At 40.4% G+C, this 23,675-nt stretch overlaps 2 protein-coding genes and 2 long non-coding RNA genes across 6 annotated transcripts; 1 reads left to right on the top strand and 3 right to left on the bottom strand.

Moving 5' to 3' along the window:
* Positions 1-582: 582 nt before the first annotated feature.
* Positions 583-4,389, top strand: LOC114446276 (uncharacterized). The gene is made up of 6 exons (XR_003671747.1): positions 583-725; positions 822-877; positions 1,609-1,728; positions 2,184-2,262; positions 2,366-2,434; positions 2,534-4,389. It is a non-coding gene; the product is annotated as an uncharacterized LOC114446276 (long non-coding RNA).
* On the bottom strand, positions 3,762-6,282 carry LOC114446277 (uncharacterized). Its single transcript, XR_003671748.1, has 6 exons — positions 6,159-6,282; positions 4,623-4,743; positions 4,426-4,527; positions 4,239-4,314; positions 4,033-4,157; positions 3,762-3,945 (listed from the first exon to the last, which is right to left on the bottom strand). It is a non-coding gene; the product is annotated as an uncharacterized LOC114446277 (long non-coding RNA).
* An 864-nt stretch (positions 6,283-7,146) lies between these two features.
* Positions 7,147-16,167, bottom strand: nufip2 (nuclear FMR1 interacting protein 2). The gene is made up of 4 exons (XM_028421405.1): positions 15,852-16,167; positions 12,642-14,324; positions 12,066-12,098; positions 7,147-11,252 (listed from the first exon to the last, which is right to left on the bottom strand). The coding sequence occupies exons 1-4, from the start codon at positions 15,997-15,999 to the stop codon at positions 11,200-11,202; spliced, it is 1,917 nt and encodes a 638-aa protein (XP_028277206.1). The 5' UTR covers positions 16,000-16,167; the 3' UTR covers positions 7,147-11,199.
* A 945-nt stretch (positions 16,168-17,112) lies between these two features.
* LOC114445881 (glycine receptor subunit alpha-2-like) lies at positions 17,113-23,177 on the bottom strand. 3 transcript variants are annotated; one of them, XM_028421187.1, is made up of 8 exons: positions 22,844-23,177; positions 21,202-21,425; positions 20,087-20,169; positions 19,865-20,002; positions 19,543-19,757; positions 18,919-19,077; positions 18,311-18,406; positions 17,113-18,222 (listed from the first exon to the last, which is right to left on the bottom strand). In XM_028421187.1, exons 1-8 carry the CDS (start codon positions 22,940-22,942, stop codon positions 17,950-17,952), a joined length of 1,287 nt encoding a protein of 428 aa, XP_028276988.1. In that variant the 5' UTR covers positions 22,943-23,177; the 3' UTR covers positions 17,113-17,949. The 3 variants fall into 3 exon arrangements, with proteins under 3 accessions (XP_028276988.1, XP_028276986.1, XP_028276987.1); XM_028421185.1 differs by having other exon boundaries at positions 19,865-20,169; XM_028421186.1 differs by having other exon boundaries at positions 18,311-18,403; positions 19,865-20,169.
* Positions 23,178-23,675: the final 498 nt, after the last annotated feature.

The following is a 23,675-nucleotide window of genomic DNA, read 5'->3' as shown; positions in this document are numbered from 1 at the left end:
GAGAAGGGCCCTAGCACAGTAGGGCCAAAAAACAGGAACATTCTATACTATTATATATTTTTTTATTGTTTTGTTTTTGTTTGTTTGATGTTTTTTGTAACTATTTTTAGCACTTAAAATATATACTTTATATACTATATATACTGTCAAGTGCAAGAATTGGGTTAATGTGTTTCATTTGGAAACATGAGACCATAATTTATGGCAGAATATTTGTGTTTTGTGAGCACAGACAAATAAAAACTGCAAGTACGTGACTTTATGTTGAGGAGAAAATGTTATAGAGGAGATATTTTTGAGCACACAGTGACTGAATTTGAGCGAGAAAAAATATTTTCTCAATATTTTGCTCAATTAAAGTGTTATCTACACACAAAGTAACATGTTTCCCTCAGTTTCAGGTGTTGCTCCTCTCCTTGCTCTGTCTCTCTCTCTCTTTCTCCTCTTCTCCTTCTCTGTGCACGTTACAAATGTGACGGATTTCTGATTGGCTATTATTACCCAATCAGACCACCTCCCGGAAGTAAACGCGAGAAGGGCACACCACGGCTAATGCCTTCTCAGGTATTTGATAGGACTACCCAGAATACATTGCAACGTTAAAAAACTATGGCGGTGGCGGGAGGGATGTTCGCTGACCCAAACATTTTGCTTACGAGGTGGCAGCTCCGGCGGTTAGTGCTTTCCATTATAGATGACTCTTTCTTTTAAAATACTACATTTTGGTGAGTATCTTTTGTACTGCCTGGCAGTAAATAACATTTTTCGGGTGTGCTATGGGGCTGTCGCAATATTTTAAGGTGTTTTCTTGTCCATCTTAGCAAATTGTTTAACGATGTGGGAGGAGCAGCAGGAAAGTAGCGCACCGCAGGCTCAGGTAAGTTTGTTGTCATAGTTGGATATTTCAGTTTTTATGGAGTTCTAAGCGTGTGTTTTTTTTCACTTCTGTACATGATCATCGTGCCTCGCTAGTTAGCATTAGCATAAAGTTCCGTTGTTCTAATTTTAGAAGCCGTAAACCATGCAGACGAAAGTTTTTGATATTTATTTTTTTGGCATATTTTATATTTCAAAGGGTTTATCAACCGATCGGTCTTTTCCAAAATAAGTTAAGACTTGAAACAGTCGAGGTGTCAAGGTTTTCTGTTTGACACATTATGTGAAATCTGCCTGTGTCACAGCTCATTTCCCTTATTGGCTTGTCTACGTCCAACAAACAAACACATCAATTAATAAATGAAATTACAAAACTCTGTAGCAGCTGCTAAAGACCTTGGAGTCATTTTCTGAGAAGTCTTGTTTTCTGCAATAAAATTCCTGGAGCTTGTATTTACACTTTGAATTTATGAATGTGAACATATCCTTGAAAAATGATAACCTGTTATTTGTTATTACTGAAGATGAATAAAGTGATTATTCTCATAATAATTCAGTCTAAAATGACCTTTAGTTCAAATTTAAGCATTCTACATTGTTATGTGTACCGGTATGTTGAAGTTTTTGTTCTCTTCTATGTAAGAGACTTGCATACAAAAGTAGTGAAAATTTGAGTAGTTAGGAAAATGTGGCTTTTTTCACACTGTGATTGTTTTTCTTCTCCATCTTGAGAGGAGGGAGGAAAGGAAGTGAAGCTGACGGAACAGATTCCCTCTGGGGGTCTTGACCTGGTGGTGGTGCAGGAGGGCTGGATGAAGGGAAAGAGGATCTGGCCTGGGCTTCCAGCTGATGGTGAGGGCGCAAAGAAAATGTTTTAAATTCAGCGCTCAGATGTGATTGGCTGTATCAAAGACACGATCACTGAAAGGTGCAGGAGGTGCTATCACTAATCAGCTGACTAGAGGAAGGAAGAGCAAGGAAAAGGGAGTGAGCGAGCGGGGGAGAGAGAGAGAGAGAGAGAGAGAGGAAGCTAAAGAGGGATGACAATGAACATTAAGAAATGCTTTATTTGTCCCACAATGGAAAAATTGCGTGAAAGAAGGGCAGAGTGAGTGACCCAGTGACTGTGCATCGAGCATAGTTTCATTGTTATATATGTATATGTTTAATAATAATGTCAAAAGTTTTAGAACCTAGGTTTAATCCTGTAACATTATTATTACAATTCACAATTAAAGCTTTTTTTGAGCAGACATGGCAGTCGAATCAGGCAGTAGCAGACCTTAATGTTTTTTTTCCCCCTGCAGATCTTGCACTGATGATGAGAGCAAAAACAGCATTTTCATTTTCCCTGACATCAGTCCAGTTTCATGACTTACCATCCAGGTATTACACCAAACCATTGCACAACATCCATTACTCCTATGAATTGCATTAACCCTTTAATATGTATGTTATGTATGTTGTATTGCATTGTTGTATGTATTAGGTTGTGGAGAGAGAGACGTGGAACCGGGAGAGCAAGCTTCATCTCAGGAAAAAGTATTTATAATAAGAGGTGAGACATTTTGCTAGTTTTTAGTCTCCTTCTGCATTATATGATTGGTTGGATATTCATTAGCAGCATAGATTTGTACAAATTAATATTTCTTTGCAGAATACAGCAACTGGCATGACGTCTGGGTTGGAGTCACCAGAAAGGACCATCACATTCTTCACTCCCTGGAGAACAGTCTGCTTGACATTTCTGATGGGGTTCACCTTTTTGGTGTGCAATACATCTTTCTCCCTCAACTCCGAACAGATCTCAACACCTTTATTGGCAGATAGAATACCCACCCTCTATGGACAGAAGGAGGTCTCAGTCCTGAGCAGCTGTGGTGTATGGGAAATCTACAAGATCTTTTCAGGTCATTAGTCAACCCTAACCTTAAGATAATTATTCTATGCAGATATCCACTGTATTATTAAAAAGGCAGTCATATTGGAAACCTGAATCCAATCCAGCACATCTGGGACATCATGTCTCGTTCCATCCACCACGTTGCACCACAGACTGAGAGGAGATCCTTCAGAACGTCCATCGCCTCATCAGGAGCATGCCCAGGCGTTGTAGGGAGGTCATACAGGCACGTGGAGGCCACACACACTACTGAGCTTCATTCTGACTTGTCTTGAGAAACTTCCACTCAAGTTGGATTAGCCTGTGATGAAATCTGAGTATGGTTCCAAATCCAGACCTCCATGGGTTAATAATTTTGATTTACAAGAGCAGCATGGTGGCTTTCTGTCAGTTAATTTCTATGTCTACTTAATTTATATGCATACTAATAGTCTACAGATGGGGCTTTAGTAATGTCTGACCATTAACTAAAACAAGCTTCTTTAGTGTTGTGTCCACAGCAAGTGAGCATAGTCAATTAGATCATTAAAACTGATAACCTTGATAACGATAAATGATGACAGATGGAATAGCAGTTGTTTTATTTACTCAGATTTTAGATTCTATATCAATCAGCCTAACATGCATACGTTTGGAACTGTGGGAGAAAACCGAGGGAAAACCCACCTGGCACGTGGAGAGCATGTAAACTCCACACAGGAAGAGGCCAGCTAACAGCTGCTTTCACTGACCTTTCTGTGAGGCACAGTGCTAACCACTGCACCACATGCCAGCACAAGTTTGATGCTGTCCAGACATGCTCCTGTTTCTGGAATCTTCTGCTGACTTTGTCCCAGGAACACACGTCTTTCACTGGACAGCATCTGTCCATGGAGCCTGCACACAAATACAAGGATTTAGTTTGAACAGTTACAGGAAGTACAAATGTGAGGAGCATGAAGAATATGATAACCCACCACATGTGGCCTCATGGACCGCTGGTGTCTTGAAGGTGAAGTGTGTGAGGAGCTTCCCAGAGCCACCAGCACAGAAGAAGCAGACCAAGAAACAGCTTCCTCTGAGTGGGCCGGGTGGGGATACTCCTCATCCACCTGGTGGCTGGAGGCTGGAGAGGACGGGTCTGGAGGAGTATTCTCACTTCACTCGCTGGGTGGACTGCTTTGGTGCTGTAGAAACATCATCAGCATACAGTCAGAGCTGCTAGCTTTAGCTTTTAGCACTTTGTCTCTGGTTTTAATGAGAGGGTTACTTACAGAGCCCACTGATACACAGACCACCACTCCTCTCCAGCTGGTCCTGTGGTCATCCATCTTTCTCATCTGGTCGTCTGTTGTCATGGAAATCCTGAGTCTTGTTGTTCCAGCCACCAAAACTTCACCTGTTAGGAAAAACATCTTTAAAGCTCTGCAGTCTAAACACTGAGATGATAGTTCAAGAACGTAAATAGCGTTATACTTACTGGAATGATGGCAAGCTTCAGAGTGTACAGCCATCCGGTTCACCAGTCCATAGAGCTCCATGCCCTTTCTAAGCTGCTGCAGTATGGGAATCAGGCTTTGTGTCAAATGTAAGACAATGGCACTATGAAAAAAAAAATTAAACAATCATATCAAAAATGCTTACATTACTGTTTTTGTTTGTCTTACCAAATAATGCTTTCTTCTCCAGCTTGATCTGGCTTGTATCACCATAGCTTACAATTCATCTGCCAAGAACATTAGCAACTTTGCCTCTGTTGCATCTTCGACCTAATAATATCCAGAGTTGGAAAACAATGGATTAGACCAAAAGTGGTCAAAACTATTACTAAAACATATCCAACACTGCCAAGCAGGATGCTCACCCAGGTGATGAGCAAGGAAGATTCAAGGTCAGTTGCATCCTCTTTAGACAAACAACAGAAGTCCACCTCTCCTCAGCAGGGAAGTTGTAACAGGCTGGCTGCAATTACTTCACCAAAAGTTCTGTGAGAATGCAGAAAAGCGGCATTAGCATCATATAAATATATACATTAAGCATTATATCTAGTAACACACACATAACCAACCTAAAGTTATCACTATCAAGATCTGAAAGAGAAAACCTTCAGGCTCTCAGGTCCTTCAAAAGAATCTGGTCTGAATACTTGACTATACAATATAGTCCAACATGAATTAGATTGCCTGCTATTACCTGCTAAAACTAAACATCTAATTTAACTCACCAGTCAAAACCCCTATTCTAAGTGCTCCTTTATCAACACCTGCCTCACCTATGAACGCAACTTCCACAGCACTAGTAGGAGGTGCATTTTTTTCCTCTGCCACTGGACCATGCCTCTATTTGGAAGGTCTTCTCTGTCCAAGCACAACTCACACAACTCTTTTGTGGTGTCAACCTGTTGCCCGAGGAAGTCCAATATATCTTCCACACATATCTAAATTCTCATATTCGAACACTGTGGACATTCCTGGTTATCAGAGAGTATTCTATCAAATTAAATGTAATTAGAAATAATTGCAGCATGATCAGCAGTTTAACAGCGTTTAAGAATAACTTGAGATCGTGTAGTGGCTAGTTGGTTTTAATAGATTATTATTTAATAGCTTATTCTTTTGATACTCAAGCACAAACCTTGCTATTTCTTGTGAACTTGAGGCCAAAGCATTAAAGCACAGAGACAAGATTCCTGGCTCCAGATTCAACAGCATCCTGTTTGTAAACCAGTCCACAACATCAAGATGTCTTCATGTAAAACTGCAACATGTCACTTAACATCAACACTATTTACAGTGTCTAACATATGCAATGTCACTTGGCAATATAACAATATACGGTCAGTACAGATGAATATTTCTTTTTTCTGCCCTCCATTCCCGACTCAGATGGCAATGACTGATTAATAGATTTTGATGAATGATGTTCCACATGTAGATTGGTAACTTTTTATTACTAGCGATACAACTTCCATATCTTATGTTATAATTATTTTACCCACTACTGCCAAAATAATGCATGCTGCCCCTGACTTTCTACTAAAAATTGGCTCCTGGCAGTATTCTTATGGATTATTTATATTATTTATATTATTATTTATATTATTATTTATATGGAAAGGCAGTGACACTCATGCTAATGCTAGGTAGCAAAACACTATGATAATGTACAGAATGGAAAAAACACACAATTCCATAGAAACCATTAAAATGAAATATCCAACTACGACAACAAACTTACATGAGCCTGCGGTGCGCAACTTTCCTGCTGCACCTCCAACATCGTTTAACAATTTGCAAAGATGGACAAGAAAACGCCTTAAAATATTGCGACAGCCCCATAGCACACTAGACGAAAAATGTTATTTCTAGAATGCCACATAATATTTACAAAATATACTCACCAAAAATGTCTTATTTTAAAAGAAGTCAGAACGAATTTGCTAGCAGTGCTAACGTCTGGAGCTGCCACCTCGCAGACAAACAGTTTGGGTCAGCATCCCTCCCTCCTCCACCGCCATAGTTGTTATGGTTGCAAAGTATTGTGGGTAGTCTTAGTTCTTGGGTAGAAGGCATCAGCTGCATCCTTCGAAGTAAGCTCTTTCACGGTGGTGTGCCCTTCTCGCGGTTACTTCCGGGAGGCGATCTGATTGGGTGATTATAGCCTATCAGAATTGTGGCACATTTGCCACAATAAACAAACTAATGTTGTGTCTGCACTACACATCAAGCACACACAAAAGACAAGCAGTCTTCATGAAAATTTGACATTTTAATGAAAACTAAAATTGTGAACACAAGTTTTTTTTTATTGACTTTATTACATTGTTTGGAATTTGAGGGTTATTATCATGCTTTAAAAAAAGAACATTGTAATGTGACACTTCTGTTAAATTCAAAACAAAAAAAATTAAATAATCAGACTGTTCACTTAAAAACTTAAAATGCCAACCTGTAAGACATTTGAGAAAGAAATGCTATTGCCTCATGTTTTAGGGGGCAAGGGATGGAAAAGTAAGTGACGAGGAGGAGCAGAATAAAAACAAACGAAAAAAAATGCCTCAACAAGCACAACAGCCATTAGAAGTGACTCAGAGAAAAAAGAAAGATGACTCAGCACAACATGTCATCTTTTATCATGACTGAACTCTGTAAAAGACACACCATACTCCCTATGTGTGGAAACACAAACACTGTGTACCTCTAAGGTGAATTAAAACAACAGAAAAGCCCCCAAAATTAAAACATTTCCACCAGAGGCAATGACACTTTAAAGGAGGGACAGTTTTTTTAAGTCAAGCACAAACACCGAGTCCAGCATTTCCTATTACAGATGACTGATTACTGGATGAAGAAGAAGCAGCACTTTCGGCATTTATCTTTTTTTTTTCCCCAAGATTTCTCCTCTCACACACTAACGACATGCTCAAAAGTGACATTCAGCTGCTACAGTAGTGACTTCTCTTCACTTAAAAAAAACTCCTCCAAACCCAGCAGGATGTCAGGAAGCTGGTTATGACATCATCAATAGCACAACCCCCCTCCCCCTCTGTCCGTGCATTTGCCATTCAGTAGCTGAATATCTGAGTAGTGTACCTTTGGCGAAAGCAGATTCAGAACTTTTGAAGTGCACGTTCACTCCCCTCACAACACTACAAATAAAAAATATATTAACAGGAACTCTGGATGCAGTGTATATCAATCATCATCACTTTTATCATAACATTTTGAAGAAATGCATTAAATTTGTACAAAATCTCCTGGAAATAACTTCAAATATATCAACATTGGTGCTATTGGGGAGGCAGAAATAGATTTACAACAGACCTTATCAATAACTAAAACATCTGAAGTTCATCAAAATTGAGACATCGTGATTTTTCTGTATCATTTATTCCTTTTAGTCTCATCCTACGTGTGCATCTATGTATAAATTAGGTTAGAACTCAAAAACATGTTAAAAAGATTAATTTGTTAAATCAGTTCAGATTAATTATGTGCTACTTTAGACATTAAACTTGACAATGGACTATCATGAGTATACACCACCAAGCATGTCTATCCCCATTCAACCAAATTTTGGCTTTAGGTGACAATTCCCTAACACAAGCCATGAAAAAAATACTAAAAAAAAAAAAAAAACACTAATTGCTTTAGCTGCGTCCATGTCTCTTTTCAAAGCAAGAAAATTAGAATTGCTATTTAAAAAAAAAAAAAAAACTTTAACAGCATTTTGTAAATGTTACAAAACAAGAGAAGAAAAGAAAAATGGCACGGATATATGCTGGAAGCAGGTTTTAAACAATCAAAATTGCTGTAAAAGTTTTTTTCTATTTTTCTTTTCCCCACACAGGCACCTGAACATGAAACAACGGGATTTTGAAATATACAAGGAACTTGCATATAATAGGAAGAACTTACTATGCACATACCCAACAAACATGCCACTCGCAACCTGGAAGTCTGCATCAGCATCCCAAGGTGATTGCACATTGGGGTGGGGGGGTGGGGTTAAACTCCACATGATCAGGCTTTTCCCATCTCAACACACCAACAGTCACTCACTCAACCCCCTCCCCCATTCACCATCTTCTCAGCTTCATAAACCTGTTTTTGGTTAGCGGGCAACAATGCTAAATAATAATTCTTTCAATTGATGCATAATCAGCATAACCTTGTTGCTGCATTAAGTGCTTGGAAAAAAAAGAGGAGCCTCACGGTGTGCGGGTAGGAGATTCTCTAATTTCCCTGTACCAGGACTGTCCTCTCAAAAACACATAAACAAAAAGGTAAGACTACATCACATACACTGATCACCCTGTTTTACATTAAGAAGCAAGATAATACTTTCAAGCCTGAAGAATTTGGCATGTGGTTATGTCACTACAGATTGCAGATGTTGCATTTTTTGTGTAACTTCAAGCCAGATTAAATGTTATTTCCACAGAAAAACAATAACAAAATATAAACACTAATTACGCCCACTTCCTCAACATCCAAGTCTAAAAAAAAACGCTGTTCTTATTGAGAGGGCAGCATATATACACTCATCAATCACAACGAAGCCAAAACAAAGCATTTTGAATAGCCATTTGATGTGGAAGTTACATGTCAATAAGACAAGTTCTAAGGGGGAAAATGGCTGCAGTTCTGCTTCTCTCTCTGCAAACAAGTACTAGTTGCAGTGCTGCCTAATCAGGACACAGTGGAAAAGAAGTGTACTTGAAAAGCTCACTGCCAGATTATAACTACCCTCTCACAAAAAAGAAACAAAAAACCTACTGATGTTCAGCAAAAAAACAACAAGAGGTGCTTCTGTGAATACGAGGAAGAAAATGAACCATCAAAGATTGTAAGATTACAGTCTGATACATAGAATACAGCACAGGGTGATGTGCATTGTAAAAAGGAGGAAATCAACACAAACATGTACAATTTTAGAGCCCAAAATGATTAATGACAGCACATCACACGTCGTTTTCCTCCTCCTTAATTTGGTGTGTTGTCACAACATCATGAAACTCTCTCTATATATGTAGTAGAAGTCCAATTTCCAATGTGAGAACATTACATGACAGGGGCCATTTGGCAAAACAATGTTGAACACAGTCATGGCTTTATCAACACTACCTGAGTTACATTTAATAATTCTGTATTTAGCAACTTTTTTTCTGAAAAGTAACAGCCCAGAGCCATTCTTTCGAGGAGTATTTCTTATCGGTACATATAGATCTCTCTAGTAATTATAAGATAAAAGCAATTAGTTTACATAAAGTGCTATTAATCCACACATTAACCAAATCATATCTTCTATAGAAACGAAACCTGGGCCGTTCCTTTGTTATGTTGACTAAACCAATCCTGATTTGGAAACTGTGAGAAAGATGATGTCACAGCTGGCCAGTTAGCAAATTTGGGCTCCCTAGACTTAATTAGATCTTTTAACACAAGTATGTTTTTCTTCTTTTTTTTTTTTTTTTTTTTTTAAACACAATAAGAATTTGTGCAACAAAACTGAACGCGAATCTTTAAAACATTTTGAGTGAACTGTAGGCCACACCAGCATCTTGTATAGCTCCACATAACCCATTTCAGATGGTGTTATTGCACACTGGTTTGTAAAAAATATCCACAGAAAAACATAAAAAAAAAATTGTACAACTCATCTTCACATTTCAACACAGTTTGACAAAGTGGCTAGTTGGGGAACCTAGATTAGTATTGCAGTTGTTGAGTTACTGTTATCTTTGTGTGGCGATGAACAGTGACCTCATTCATTTCCACCAGTAAACATGCAAGAAACACAATGCCGTGAGGCAGAAAAATAAAGACCAAATGTCAAAAAAAAAAAGTTCCAACAGGAATTGAACAATAAATGCAGGCAAAAATAATCTGTGTAGACATCCTGAGTCTTGCTGCTGAACAAAGAGCACAAAACGCAGAAGACCTCAATGGAAGCAATGTCTTTAACGGTTTGTCACTTAGCTCATTCCTAAACTCAAGAGTTCATGTATGTAAAAGTGTATGAACCTGAATTTAAGAACAGTCTGGGATGACCCTAAAAACATCCACATGAAATGTATGAAGAGGTTCTGAATTCAACGGAGACCTGGTTTTAAAATCTGTAGCATACCTAATAAAAAGTGAAATGAAGGGGCGTGGCTGTCCTTCAAAGGGCACTTCTGCACCTGTGCTCTGGGGTCATACTGCAGTGCAGATAACACTCACCATGTTAGGTCTGATGAAACCGCATAAAACAAAAAAAAACATTTAATTTCTGGGCTCTGAGTTTCCCTAAATGTGTTAAGACAAGGTTCTCCATTTCAAGATGGGGTCTCACCTTTCAGCTTCCACTTAACTTATAGTTTAACAGGACTCCAAACACTTTTTAAATCCACAATTTCAAGGCATTCTTTGCAAAGTGTCTTCTCCTTTCATTCACAATGAAATTCAAGCTTGCACACGGATGAATAACGTCTAACATATCTACAATGAACTCATCTGAATGCATGAAGAAAGAAAATGACAGAGGCATCCCATAGTCAGACTGACGACGGTTGCAGTTCAACAGGATAAAGGCTTAGGGAGGCGCAGTCCAAGACACCTTCCTTTGTTGAACTCCCGAACATTATCCCTACAGAGCCATGACACAACTATCGCAGCTCCAAGTCACACATGTCCATTCATCAAAGTGGAGAGGCACCGAACAACTCCTTTTACGTCCACCCAGAGCGTGTGTGCGTATGTGTTTGTGTGAGTGTTGCCTGATGCCCCAGAAGAAGTTCATTATTCCACCCGAGATTCCAGGAAAAAAAAAAATCTGTCATGCTAAGCTATCAATGTTTTCACAGTTGTCACTTTATCTATCCAAAGGATTTGTGATTTCCAAGGTAGATAACTGCAGCACCCAGAAGAGGAGAAGGTAAGCACTGTAGATGATCTACCTCACTGATCAGGTCCATCCTTGGTCTCATCATAAACCACTACTCTTTTTGGATCTGAAGCAGAGGGGGGGGAAGGCAAAGGGTTAATTTATTCAACATGACGCCAGTCTCACTGGTATAATAGTGTCTTGTAGAAAAATGTTTATGTTGATATGGTGACATTCAGATTATTCCTTTTTGCTAAAATCCGTCTGCAAGTAACTACAGGCTAACATTGTGATGTGAACTCAACCTTGCAAAGTGAAGTGATAAAAATTACCATTATACCATGGCATATGATATTCATTTTACAAATGAACACAGGTAAAACACAGGATAACTGCAACTTAGATATTATGCTGAGACCAATATTAAAATCCTAATCTTGATTAATAATGCCACTGTTACCTTAGCAGCAGAGCGTCAAACAACACTGAACTCATGTCTGTGCTGATATCAACAGACTGTTGGTAGTAAGTGTTATGTTTCGGTTGCCAGATGGATCTACTGCAGCATCAGAGGACCATCCACCAACAGTATGTCACACTATCATTTTAACAGTGTCTCTGCTGGCATTTACCTTCAGCTGCTTATGTTTCTGCCATTTAGTAATAAAACAAATAAAACCTTTTGTCTTTTAGAATTTACAATGTGATGCTGGTCCTCAAAAGGCTTTCCAATACTGGACCTTTAAAGGTGACAGTAGCAAGACAGAGGAGCCACAGTAGCATTCTAAAAAAGGAATCAGCACCCGCCTAGTCAGGATCACTATGACAGCAGAAGGGAGTTTTTACATTTAGGATCACAACTCATTTCCCAGGTTTCTGCCTGGTTCACAGCTGGCGTTCAAAAATTATGAATGTTTAAAATAAAAGATCAAAAGATTACCTTGTTTTTGCAAGTTGAAAATGAATTCCATTTCTGTAGGGGGGAAATAAAATGCATATTACTTAAGTGTTGACAGGTATTAATGATGAATATTTAAGAAAAATGCAACAGATTTTTCTGATGTTGGCAAAGAACATGTAAACATTACATATAGTATACAATAAATATCACCATAAAGTGAACTATAATAACAGTGATGCTATTGCAGTTACGTTGTAATAATCCATTTGCATTTTAACATATTACCTACAATCTATATTTACACCTTTGTATGTTGTTTGAACAATTCCCTCAATAGTGAGGCATCTGTTGTAAAGCGATGCAAAAACATATCCTACCATCTGTCACAGTGGATGGTAGTAACATACATTTCTATTTCTCTCTCTATTTTTTCAGCAGAACGGCCATAATAAACTTGATATAAAAAAATAAAATTGAAATTATGATTAACTATTTATTCATACATAGCTACTCAATGAATGTCATTTATTAAACTACATGTTCACCAATCACCAGATGAAATATTAAGGTTAGAACCACAGTAAGAAAAATGACATGACAAGAGTAGATGCCTACCTTTAGTGTGATAAGTGACAGCAGCTTTAATATCAAAGGACCCCCAGCTACACCTCTTGCCAAAGTCTTTAGAGAGAGCCATTTCTTTAGGTGAGCCAAACAACACAGTGGTTATCTGGCCCTGTGTGGGCTTAGCACCATTGTCTTTACTGGGGGCCAACACAGCAGAACCTGCACCCTTGGACTCAACTTTTGTCTTTTCTTGGCCACATGGCTGCAGCTTGTTCTCATCCTCATACACCACACAAGCAGAACAAGAATTAGACACATTGCAAGGGGCACAAGTCCTTTTCTCAGGGTCTTGAGCCAAAGTGCCAGGCTCCAAGAATGATGGGCTAATATCAAAGCAGGGCTGTGCAGCCTTGGCTGCACTGGCCTGACACTCGCTTTGAGATGTGACTGCAGTAGTCTTGTCCTCTGCGGGCACCTGACCATTTCCTCCCTCGGATCCCAAGTTGGGCTCATTGATGAAGGAAAGCCCCCACTGATTCTGGAAGATGTCTCCCAGGGCTTTCTGATTTGTCTGAGCAGCCGGTGGGTCAAGGTGACGAGCACTAGGGAGTACAGGTTGCATATTTAAAGGGTAAATTAAAAGAGTACACTTTCTGAGCTCATATGCTTCTCCGTCTACAGCACTAGTTGTAGAGCTACAGTTACTTTCCAAAGAAGATGCTACATTCTCGCCACTTGGGATAGATGGGGCTGGTGGAATACTACTAGCAGCAGGAGCAAAGAAAGTACCCACGGAGGGGCAGCCGTTTCCATTTCCAGAAACAGGACCATTAGTAAAGCTAGCTGAGGTGATAGTTTTCATAGCAGACATAGGAACCTGTGAAAGTCTGACAGGAGGAGGCAGTGCCTCTCCTCCACCTTGAGCTACTTTGTTGAGGTTCTCTTTTACTTTACTTGCATAACTGATCTTGGGAACAATTTTAGCACTGCTATTGTCCACAGGAAATACTGGAGGGGGCTTAAACAAAGTCCAGGAGTCCTCTTTTGAAGGTGAGGAAAGCTTGCCTTTATGCCTCTCCTCAGTTTTTTTACCAACAGTTTTTCCATCAGAGTTTTTCCTCTGAGATTCAGCTGCTGAAGCCTCTGACACAACAGGCCGTCTAGCTGCTGGCTGAGCTTCTACTTTATGGGTGGCTCTAAAGCCATCAAGTCTGGAGGTCATTCCTTTCTCAGGTGTCTCAAGATTAAAAGTCCCCGGCTCCTGTGTAGTGTTGCCCTGCTGCATGTCTTTCTCCTTTTCTCTTATCACATTATCAGTGTTCTTGGCATTGTTACATCTGGTCTTGCGTTTCTTCGGAGTAGTATATCCACCTTCAGAGCCGCTGCCATCATTGTCCTTGCTAGTATAGCCATTTGTAATTAAGCCACAGTTTATAACGCCATTTTGAAGCAACGCAGTGTCTTTCTTATCCAAGGCTTGGCCCTCGTGATGAGTCACTTCTGAGGCCTTTTCCTTGTCATTTTTAAGGTCCATATTCTTCTTATGGTCCAACCCTTTGCTGCTCACTTTTGGAACAGTCGTGTACAGCTTTTGCGTAGACTTCTGCTTCACATTTGCATTACTTATGTGTCTATTGCCATTGCTGTTGAGGGTGTGTGACATGCCAACAGTATCGAACAGATGTGGATTCTTCTCCCCCTCCTCGTCGCTGACGTTTACTTTTTTATTGCCTGAAAAGGGAAACAAAGTCAGTTCATAATGAAATGATACATGATGCATTACCCACTCACTACAGGGAAGGAAAGTGCTTCAACTATAAGAAAACTCACTAAAATATTGTGCCAGTTAATCCAATTTAATCCAATGAAAATAAAATATATACACAGATTTGATATTTTTTTTTAAAAAATCTATTATTATTATCTATAAATGAACAGAAATCCCTGAAAACAATAAAATGGTACAACTGTTAATTAACCCCTATTCAAATATGGCACTAGTATGGCATTAGTACGCTCATTTTGCCTTGAAAGATGTACATTTAAATACATTTATACTAAAATCTAACAAGTCGTGAAAACTTTACAACTGTCAATAACATACCAAACTCAACAGTTTCTTGGGAATATCTGATCTGACAACAAACACCAGTTGTTGCAAAGTGTCTGAGAAAGTCCCACGGCAGCATTTATGATACACATACGGGCTGGCTGCAGACCATAAATAGGCCCATGCATTGCACGGAGGCATGGGAAGTGCTGTGTCAACGTGGGGCTTCCCATTCAATGGTGCTGCCTCCATGTCTGTGAGCACAGCACATACACCACATTCTGCATACAGCCTCGCCTCAGTGACACTTTCCCACTTAGTGTCAAGCATACGCGTTATTAGAATGGTCAGCCAACGTTAAAATACACGCTTACGGTACCTGTTCAGGCGCCGACAAACATATTTTATTAAATAGTTACGACGAAGCTGCTGCGTGGCTTCACGTTGACTGGACAGCATGCAACAGGCCTGTCAGAGAAGGCTAACGTTAGCTAGCTAATGTCAACGCACCGACGGCTAGTACCGGTGGTTAGCTGTGTCATGGCCACCCAACAGCAGCAACCAAGTTGCATAAAATACGACAATGACATGCAGGAACAGCAAAGCATCGTGTTCTGCATCAGTTTCTATCTAGCCGCAAAACTATAGCGTTTGCTTGAAGTGATATTCTAACATGGCCGACAGGAAATGGCAGCTCAGAACATTCCAGTGGAGCCGGCTCGTTTCCTAAACTGGACACAAGCATGCTGAAGGAAAAACCGAAAAGCTTTGACTACTGGGGAAGACGAATCGCTGTGTACTAGCATGAGCTAATGCATTAATAACACACGGTGACGCGACTGGGTTTATGAAATAATTTAGATACACTTGCCGGAGAAAAATGGGTGGCGAAACCGGCGCACAAGGTCAATCCCCGATATGTCAAACCACCACCAGCGACAACTGTCACGCAACGTCAGCTAGCCAAATAGCTAACAGGATGGATGCTTTAGTTTCCGCCGTTTGACAAGCGTCGGTCTGCTATTGACCAGCTGTAGTGTTTCTCAAATGATTCCAGTTAATAGCAAGCAGTCTGAACTAACAGCTAGCTAGGAGGCTACGCTCTAAATCACAGTGTAGCTCGCTCTAGTTAGCCAATGCTAGTCGGCTCGTTGACATTAGCTGACCAAAGCTAGCAAGCGTTAGCTAACTTTTCCGGATGGCCCAACCTGTTTTCTTCGTCTGCGTTTCCTGATGCTGGCACTGGAAGTGGCTCTGATCATTTTTTAGACAAGTTGTATGTTGCAATGAGTGTCTGTCCTCCCCGTGGTGGTGGTATTGTCTGTCTTGTGCCCGATCTTTGGGCTGTTCCTCCATTGAAGTGAAGAATGTCGGACTTGTTCAGGCAGTATGTTAGCTCACTCAAGTACAGGACAGTCCAATCACTGCCAGAGTAAAACGGAAGCTATTTGAAGCCTCTGTAAACGTCAGCAGTAAACGTCTAAAAATGGCACTGTTTTGGGTGGTCACCGTCACTAAAATCCTTGCCTAGTATTTGTGCTGAGTTATGCAAGGAATATTTTGCAACACTTAAAATGTCTATACAGGAGTTTAAAGTGGCATGTCACCCTAAAAAAAACGATCAAGTTATATTTGAAAGTCTTTTCATGTTGGACAATGATGGGGTGGGGTTCGTCTGTGAACCAAAATCATATGACCCGAGGCGCTGCCACGTCTCCAGCCGGTGGACACACATTGGTGGATGGTTACAGAAAGACCAGCACCACTCTCAAAAATGGAAAGTAAGCCTATTGCGAATTCTATATCAGTATACATGTGTTAGTATTGTACAAGATTATTATAATGATGTTGTTTTTGTGCCAACAGGAAGAACAGATATCACATCAGGAATGTATGAACATGTGCATCATACATATTTTTGCACATTTTAACCACACTATAGATCAAAAAGATGAGTTGTTTACTAATTATAAGCACATATAGACATACGAATAAATAATAGAATAAGTTTGTAAACTTCCTAAACAGCAAGACATCTTCACCCCACACTGTGGAAAGCCTGATGCTTTACTTTATGCTCTATACTGTGCATAATCTGTGTAACACAGTGCAACGTTGCACACAGATATAATACATAAACAAGCCGAGAGCGCCCTCTTGTGGCCACACATAGTAAGTCTCAGATTTGTATACTCTTGTGTACTGTAATGCAGGCAGGCGGTGCTGTGTGGATTGCTCTGGCACGCAGGGAAATATTCAGTCTTGTGTGAAGAAGGGTTTAATGTAATAGAAAATAAAAAAAACATATTTTTTTTAAAAAGAAGCTTAATGTTTACAAAGGTGTCTAACAGTTCAGTCATCATTCTGCATTCAGAATAAGAAGATGCATAAGTGTTGACACATGCAGACCTGCTCCTCCTGCTAGTGACAGCCACTTGCAGTGGATGAAATATTCATATGACAGCTTCATTTAATGTCAAGATTTATTTATTTTTGTTTAAATCAGAGTTTTCCTGCAATAGACAAGCCTCCAATTATATACACACAAAAATAAAAATTAAAATCCTATCCACCGTGAGGCACTGAGCAAGTCATGGAAGGAGTTCAAGAGTCAGATCTTGCTGCATATTCATTAAATTGTCACTGGCCTGGCCAGATTTGGGTGGCTTTATTTTGCTTCATGCGTGCCATTATAATCACACTATATCAACAAACGGTGACATCAAATAATCAAATAACATCCATTTCTGTATCATTAAATAAATTCACTTCATTTTACGAACAAACACATTTAGACAATTGATGATTTCAGTGTTTATGACAAAGTTTTAGATGAGCTTATGTCAGATAGGATAGTCATGTCCAACAGTCATGTTTAAACAGAATTTAATTGTGGAGTTCTGCAGCCTATATTGAAGCTAAAGTCTTGTGATTAGTGTATTTCCCAGGCAGTGAGAAGCACAACACTATTATAGAAAAATAATGTCCTGGTTGTGGTGATATACTGTATGGTTTGTCTCTGTGATGGTTGGACTGCTGTCGCACACACACACACACACACTGTAACCTGACTTGTAATGTGTGAAGCACTGATGCTAATAAAAACTGCATTTCTTTGGAAGTATTAAACATTTAAAGAAGCCGATGGACCTGTCCATGTCGTGGAATTTTCCCATGGCACTGGACATGCAGTCATAGTGCATCTGGTATGGCTTAGCTGAGGACTCTCAGCCTGTAAATGTTTCATTGGAGAGAGAGCAGAATGAAAAGTATCCACAGTGTTTATGGTCCTCAGTCCGTGCATCGTCACGCTGCAGATTGAAGATCTTCATGTCGTAGAACTTTGTATGTAAGCCAGTAGAGGACGTTAAACATGAGGAAACTCATGGGGAACACAGCCCTGGAGATGGTATCGATCCTTTTGGCTCGCTCCACAAAACGCCTGCGTATGTCATAGAAGCCTAAACCAGGAGGTAAATCGGCAAAGACTGGTGTTGCATCCATTTCTGGTGCACTTCCTGACGACAGCGCAAGTCCAAAACTCTGGAAGAGGAACCCCTGCTGTGCCAACTCCTCCTCCTGGAAGACAAAAAAAACAGCACAGCATAACTTTTGCTGACTTTTTTCTGTTTGAGCCAGTGACTGCCTGGTGAACCACAGTACATACCCTGGCACAGGCACTGCACTGCTGGGCTGCATTTCCATGAGCAGCATTATTGCCTGACATGTTGTTTCCTTTCACCTTACTGTCACTGCTACCCTGCTGATGCGGAGGGGGAAAAAACACAAAACATGAATGTAATCATCAAACAGACTGCACTGATCACACAGTCTGTAACTCTGCTGTGCTGCAAAGATGTTTCAAGTCAGACCACATTTTAATTACATTGCATAATCCCCTCAATGAGTAGGTACAGAGGATTGGAGCAGATGTTTTGTGTATTGTGGTATAAATATTAAAAGGTATTAAGGAATCCTGCAGCTGCTGTCACACTGCTTCATTAAAGAAATATGTTATAGTCAAAGGACATTTGGCCTATTTTGTCTCCCCTATTTTCCTTCTCATGATATCCAAAGTCAGGCAGTAAGATGTTTAGAACACTCAGCCAGCAGTGGAATAAGGTGATGACTTGAATTAATTACAGGTCAGTGCTGTCCGCATTTCTCGGTTGGAGTGCGGCGTGCAGCTGAATTGTAGCTCGTGCATAGCTGTGCGTATGGGAATAGCAGGTGACAGCAGCCAGAGGGGCTGAGTGGGCGGGTTGCTGCACTCACAGCTCTCTGTCGCTGTTGCTCCTTGAGCTTCCTCCTCAGTCTGAAGAACTCCTTGTGCTGGCGTGAAACGAAATTAACGGCCGCATACTCCAGCAGTGCAGCAAACACGAAAAGGAGGCACACTGCCATCCAGATGTCGATGGCTTTTACATAGGATACCTGCGAAACCATGACAACCAAATCACTCAGCTGGCGTTAAGGCACTGAAATATGGTATGAAATCACATGTCACATTGATTTATGTAAGTTCAGTGACATTAAGCAGTGGTGGAATGAGTATTACTGGAGTGCTACATGCTGTGAATGTAATACACTGTAAAATGATCATCACTTATTTATCATGTAGAATGTCCCATCCTTATATCATCATTATTGATGCATTGCACTAAATTAAAAAAATATTAATGGGATATTTTTGGAGCAAGCTACTTGTAACTTTAATAAAAATGAAAATCATAATCTGTTACAGTGTCATACAGTGTTTGTTACAGTGTCTTATTTATATGTCATTTTAAAGAGAGAAATTAGCAGATGCAAATAACACCACCTAACCTAAAAAGTTATCTACAAATCGAAGTCATGAGTGTAATTTTTCTGTGCTGTGACAACTAAAGTTTCCCAAACCTTTGGCAGGGAGGCTCTGGAGCCTGAGCTCTGTGTAGTCATGGTGAGCACCGTAGTGATTCCCAGTCCCACCCTGGCTGGAGCTGCATCCATGTTGATCCAGAAGGACACCCAGGACAGGATGACCGTGAGCAGGCTCGGTATGTACATCTGGATCAGGTAGTAGCCCATTTGGCGCTCCAGGTAGAATTTGACCTCAATGCAGGTGAATTTACCTAACCACAGGAGGAGGCAGAAGTACAAACTGACAGTCTTATTAGAAGGTGGTGGATTGTACCTTCTTAGGTGTGTATAGGGCGGCAGGTTGGCATGTGTCATGTACCTGTGTTGTAGTGCTTGGTGCAGTAACCGAGGCCTTTCTCCTCCTTTAGCACAAACTGAGGGAGCGTCAGATCGTCAGCCACCTGCACCGGTCCTACATCCAGCCACTCAAAGATGAGGTCGTTCATGGTGTAGCCAACTAAAAAGAGGGGGAAGGTGATAATGTCTACAACACTGTTTGACATGTATGTGTGTTTTAGTTTGCTTTGAAAGATGAACTCACAGCTTTCAAGCTGCATTGTACATATTTGGCTGTCCATGGGGAAGTTTTTCAGATCCATTGGACAAGAGAGCGTCAGCGTCAGCCTGCAAAACACAAGGGAGCAACACAGCGATGATGCTGGGATAATGTGTGTTCTGAAAACATGCACCTTTCAGAAAAAAATGATGTGTGGGTGCGCAGCATATATACCACCACCTCCAAACCCCCAAACACCAGCTTTCTCCAAAACCCTTTTTGCACACTCACCCTACATTAGAGGTCACATCAAGCAGCTCTGACCTCTCTGACACCTGTCCTCCTTCCCATCTTTGAAATCCATTACTCCCCATACACTGCACAAAGGACTGACAGGTGCTGACAGACAACATGTCAGCCTTTATGGTGGGATTGATGTAAAATGGGCTGAGAACAGAGCACCCTCATTGGTAAAAAAAAAAATTAAAAATAAATTTAAAAAATAGGAGAGTCCTCTCACAGGACTTAGAGATCAAGATTTTAAGGACATCCCATTACTGAGTACAGGTGTTGGCACGCTGATAAGACTTCAGGTTTCTTTAGCTGTCACAACTTTCTTTGGTGAGTCCTGATGTCTTTCACTACTCATTTCAACAACCCATTTCTTTTTAGTCCAGCAAGGACAAATTGAAGCCGCTCACACAACGGAGCAGAAAGTGGGAATTCTCATTTTTATGTCATTCGTATAAGAATAGAATTTTTTTTTTACAGATTTATTTTGTGGCACTGTTGGGTGATTCCCTGGAATTAAAGGTTCACTAACCAAGCAGATAAAGTGATGATGCGGTCCATGTTTGACACAATTATTAATAGAGCTTTAAACAATGTTTGTCATATTCTAATTTTAGCTCCGATTACGCTACAATTCACTGCTTTAGTGACACATTTCTGACCTGATTCTGTTTAGCCCGCAGTTATAGTTTAACATGAACTTGTTCACAGCGTGTGCTGGACAACACAATTACAACTCAGCTGAACTGGGTTGAAACAAACATGTAGTGGGCCGTATATTTGTAGAATTCATAGAGTACATGTTAAGTCGAGTTTGGATTAGTAGATTCAGAAACATCTAAAAACAAACAGTTAAACAAGCAGATCACCTGATGCTGTAGAGGACATTTCCATTCTGAAATATCCGGAGCAGCTTGTTGTCTGTTGTGACTTCATGGAAGTTTGCTCCCTTTTCATTTGCAAAGAACAAGTCAGGTTTCCAGATGGAGTCCAACATGGAGGGGTCCAAGTCCAGAGAGTCATCTGGATACTCCTTATATGCCAGGCGAGGGTCATTCCACTGCTGCCGTAGAAATACATTGAGCCGATAGTCCTACAATGTGGAGTAAATATGGAGTTAACGTGGAGGTGGAATAAAGTGACAAAAGCTAATATTGGCTGGCTGGTTTAATAAAAGTCTGACTGCAATACATCTGAATCTGAGTGTTATTATGATAAGGATTTGGGCAGGGGCAGCCTTTAGCATTTGAGATTCAAGTACAACAGGGCTGCTGTTTTGCTCAGGACACAAGGTGCAGTCCTTTATCTTAAGGTTGTTAGAATGAGCAGCTGTAAGCCACAAAAGGCCTGAATAGGGACAGCATGAACCAGCACTGCACTGGTAGCTCTAAATAATGAATACAAAATGCAGAAAAAAGGCCACAGGGGCTTCATGATGTAGCAGAACCACACTGAGACTTAATAGTGAATTATTGTTGGACTTCAGTAACATGTAACTATTGTTGCATCGAGGTGCATCTGTAAGCCTACACACAGATGTCACAGTCATGAACCTGTTGCATCTCTCAGCACACACTCTTGACTGTGTGAGGGGGGGAAAAACAGAACACACCAACCTGAGGGACCTGAACAACAGCAAAGTCCACTTACAACCTCATCAATTAAAATTTGATGCATCTCTCTTAGAGGTGTCTTCCTAACTGCAGACATTAGTGGATTAGGTCTCATAAATAAAGGATAAATCCTTATTTGACAAATTCAAAAGTACAGTATGCAGAGAAATGCTAACATGACGTTTAGAGGGATGAATTACACAGAAATCTAACAATACTATGTTCTGACATCCTGAAATATGGATAAATATCAGCAGCTAGCAAGATATTTAACCAAATGAAAGAAGTTAAATTTTCAGTGCTGTATGTAATTGACTGAGAGAGACGTGAAAAACTCGTCTTAATCTAAAGCAACAGAAAGGAAAGAGCAAATACTGCATCCATGTTTTAGCAGCAGGCAGCTTCTTCACTGAACGTGTCTCACTCAGCAGCATCTGCAGCCTGGTGGCAGGCTGCCTTTTATTAACAGACAGTGATTGGTTCTAGTGCGTGGACCACCAGGGAAGGAAATCCAATCAGTTCTGATGCAGGAATCACTGATGTGTGTGTTTTCACAGACCAAAATTTACTTTGTTGTTTAAAGACATCCAAAAACATCCAGAATAATTCAATGTAATTTTTACTTGTTAAACTGTGAATAATCCACAAGTAGTATCTGATTTGACCTGAATTCTTTTAGATTAAGTGTATATGACCTTGGTTATGTGAGTTTGAATTCATCCGCCAACACTGCTGAAAGTTTTTTCTTTCGATCAGACTCAGTGAATATACTAACGGAACATGTGGCTATGGAGCTGTAAACAGACTCCTGCAATAAAAGTAATAGTTGTGCATAATGAGGATGTCCTGACTCTTAATTTAAGCTCTGCCATCGCCATGTAAACCATAAATGTCTCACCATGGTCGTCTCTGTGATGGATCCGAAGCTGTTGATGAAGATGTTACAGGTGACGTTGACAGGTGGACCTGAAGGAGACAGACTGTCGTCACACATCATAACAGCACGTGAGTGTTCCCTTCATACTGCGCCTGGCCTCGTCCTGATAAACACACTTATCCAAGACAACCAGCATGAAATCGTGTTGTCATTTGCAGTACGCTCCTATTACTGTGGTCCATCTGTCGACCACAGAAACTTTAAATATTTCATTGACTCGTTCCCTAAGAAGCAATAATTTATGGATTCTGCTTTAGTTACATTAGTTTATTTATAGATAATCAGCCGGGATTTACCCAGCATGCACTGACAAGGATGTGGAGCAAGTATGAAATATACATGAAATGCGACCCCAGAGGCTGAGGGGGAAGTGTGTCAGAGAGAATCTGCTGGCTTCACTCACGAGGCGGGTCAAGATTGGACTGAAATAGGCCTGTGGGGTAAAGTAGCAGGGTGACTACATAGTTCTCTCAACAACAAAAAAAAGAAAGAGAAGTCTGCGTAAAAATGTGATAACCTTAGGCTGTGGGTCAACATAAAAACAGTAACGACACATGACAAAAAAGAAGAAAAAAAGTCACAGCCTGCAGCAGCTCTCACTTCTGACCCATCTGTGAATGATTTGTGCTACTTCAATGCTTCACTGTGTTTTTTTTCCCTCCCAAATTGAGCAGTGCGCTTTCTCACACCTGTCCTGACTGAGGAGGTCCCAGCACTGCCCACCACAGCGTGCGCTGCTTACCTTTGAAGTTTGGTCTGATACGAGCGTCATAGCCAGATGTGCGACCCATCA

The sequence above is a fragment of the Parambassis ranga genome, chromosome 14 (assembly GCF_900634625.1).
Source record: "Parambassis ranga chromosome 14, fParRan2.1, whole genome shotgun sequence".
NCBI lineage: Eukaryota > Metazoa > Chordata > Actinopteri > Ambassidae > Parambassis > Parambassis ranga.
Note: the sequence above shows the minus strand (reverse complement) of the source record. Positions and strands in the feature narration are given on the sequence as shown.

Coding starts and splice junctions, on each gene's coding strand:
- nufip2 (XM_028421405.1), bottom strand. CDS start 15,999: ATGGAGGAACAGCCCAAAGATCGGGCACAAGACAGACAATACCACCAC. Junction 14,325..15,851: donor AACGCAGACGAAGAAAACAG/GTTGGGCCATCC, acceptor TTCCCTTTTCAG/GCAATAAAAAAGTAAACGTC. Junction 12,099..12,641: donor TGTCACTTATCACACTAAAG/GTAGGCATCTAC, acceptor TCCCCCCTACAG/AAATGGAATTCATTTTCAAC.
- LOC114445881 (XM_028421185.1), bottom strand. CDS start 22,942: ATGATGTGTGACGACAGTCTGTCTCCTTCAGGTCCACCTGTCAACGTC. Junction 20,170..21,201: donor AATGTCCTCTACAGCATCAG/GTGATCTGCTTG, acceptor TGTGTTTTGCAG/GCTGACGCTGACGCTCTCTT. Junction 18,407..18,918: donor AGCAACAGCGACAGAGAGCT/GTGAGTGCAGCA, acceptor CCTCCGCATCAG/CAGGGTAGCAGTGACAGTAA.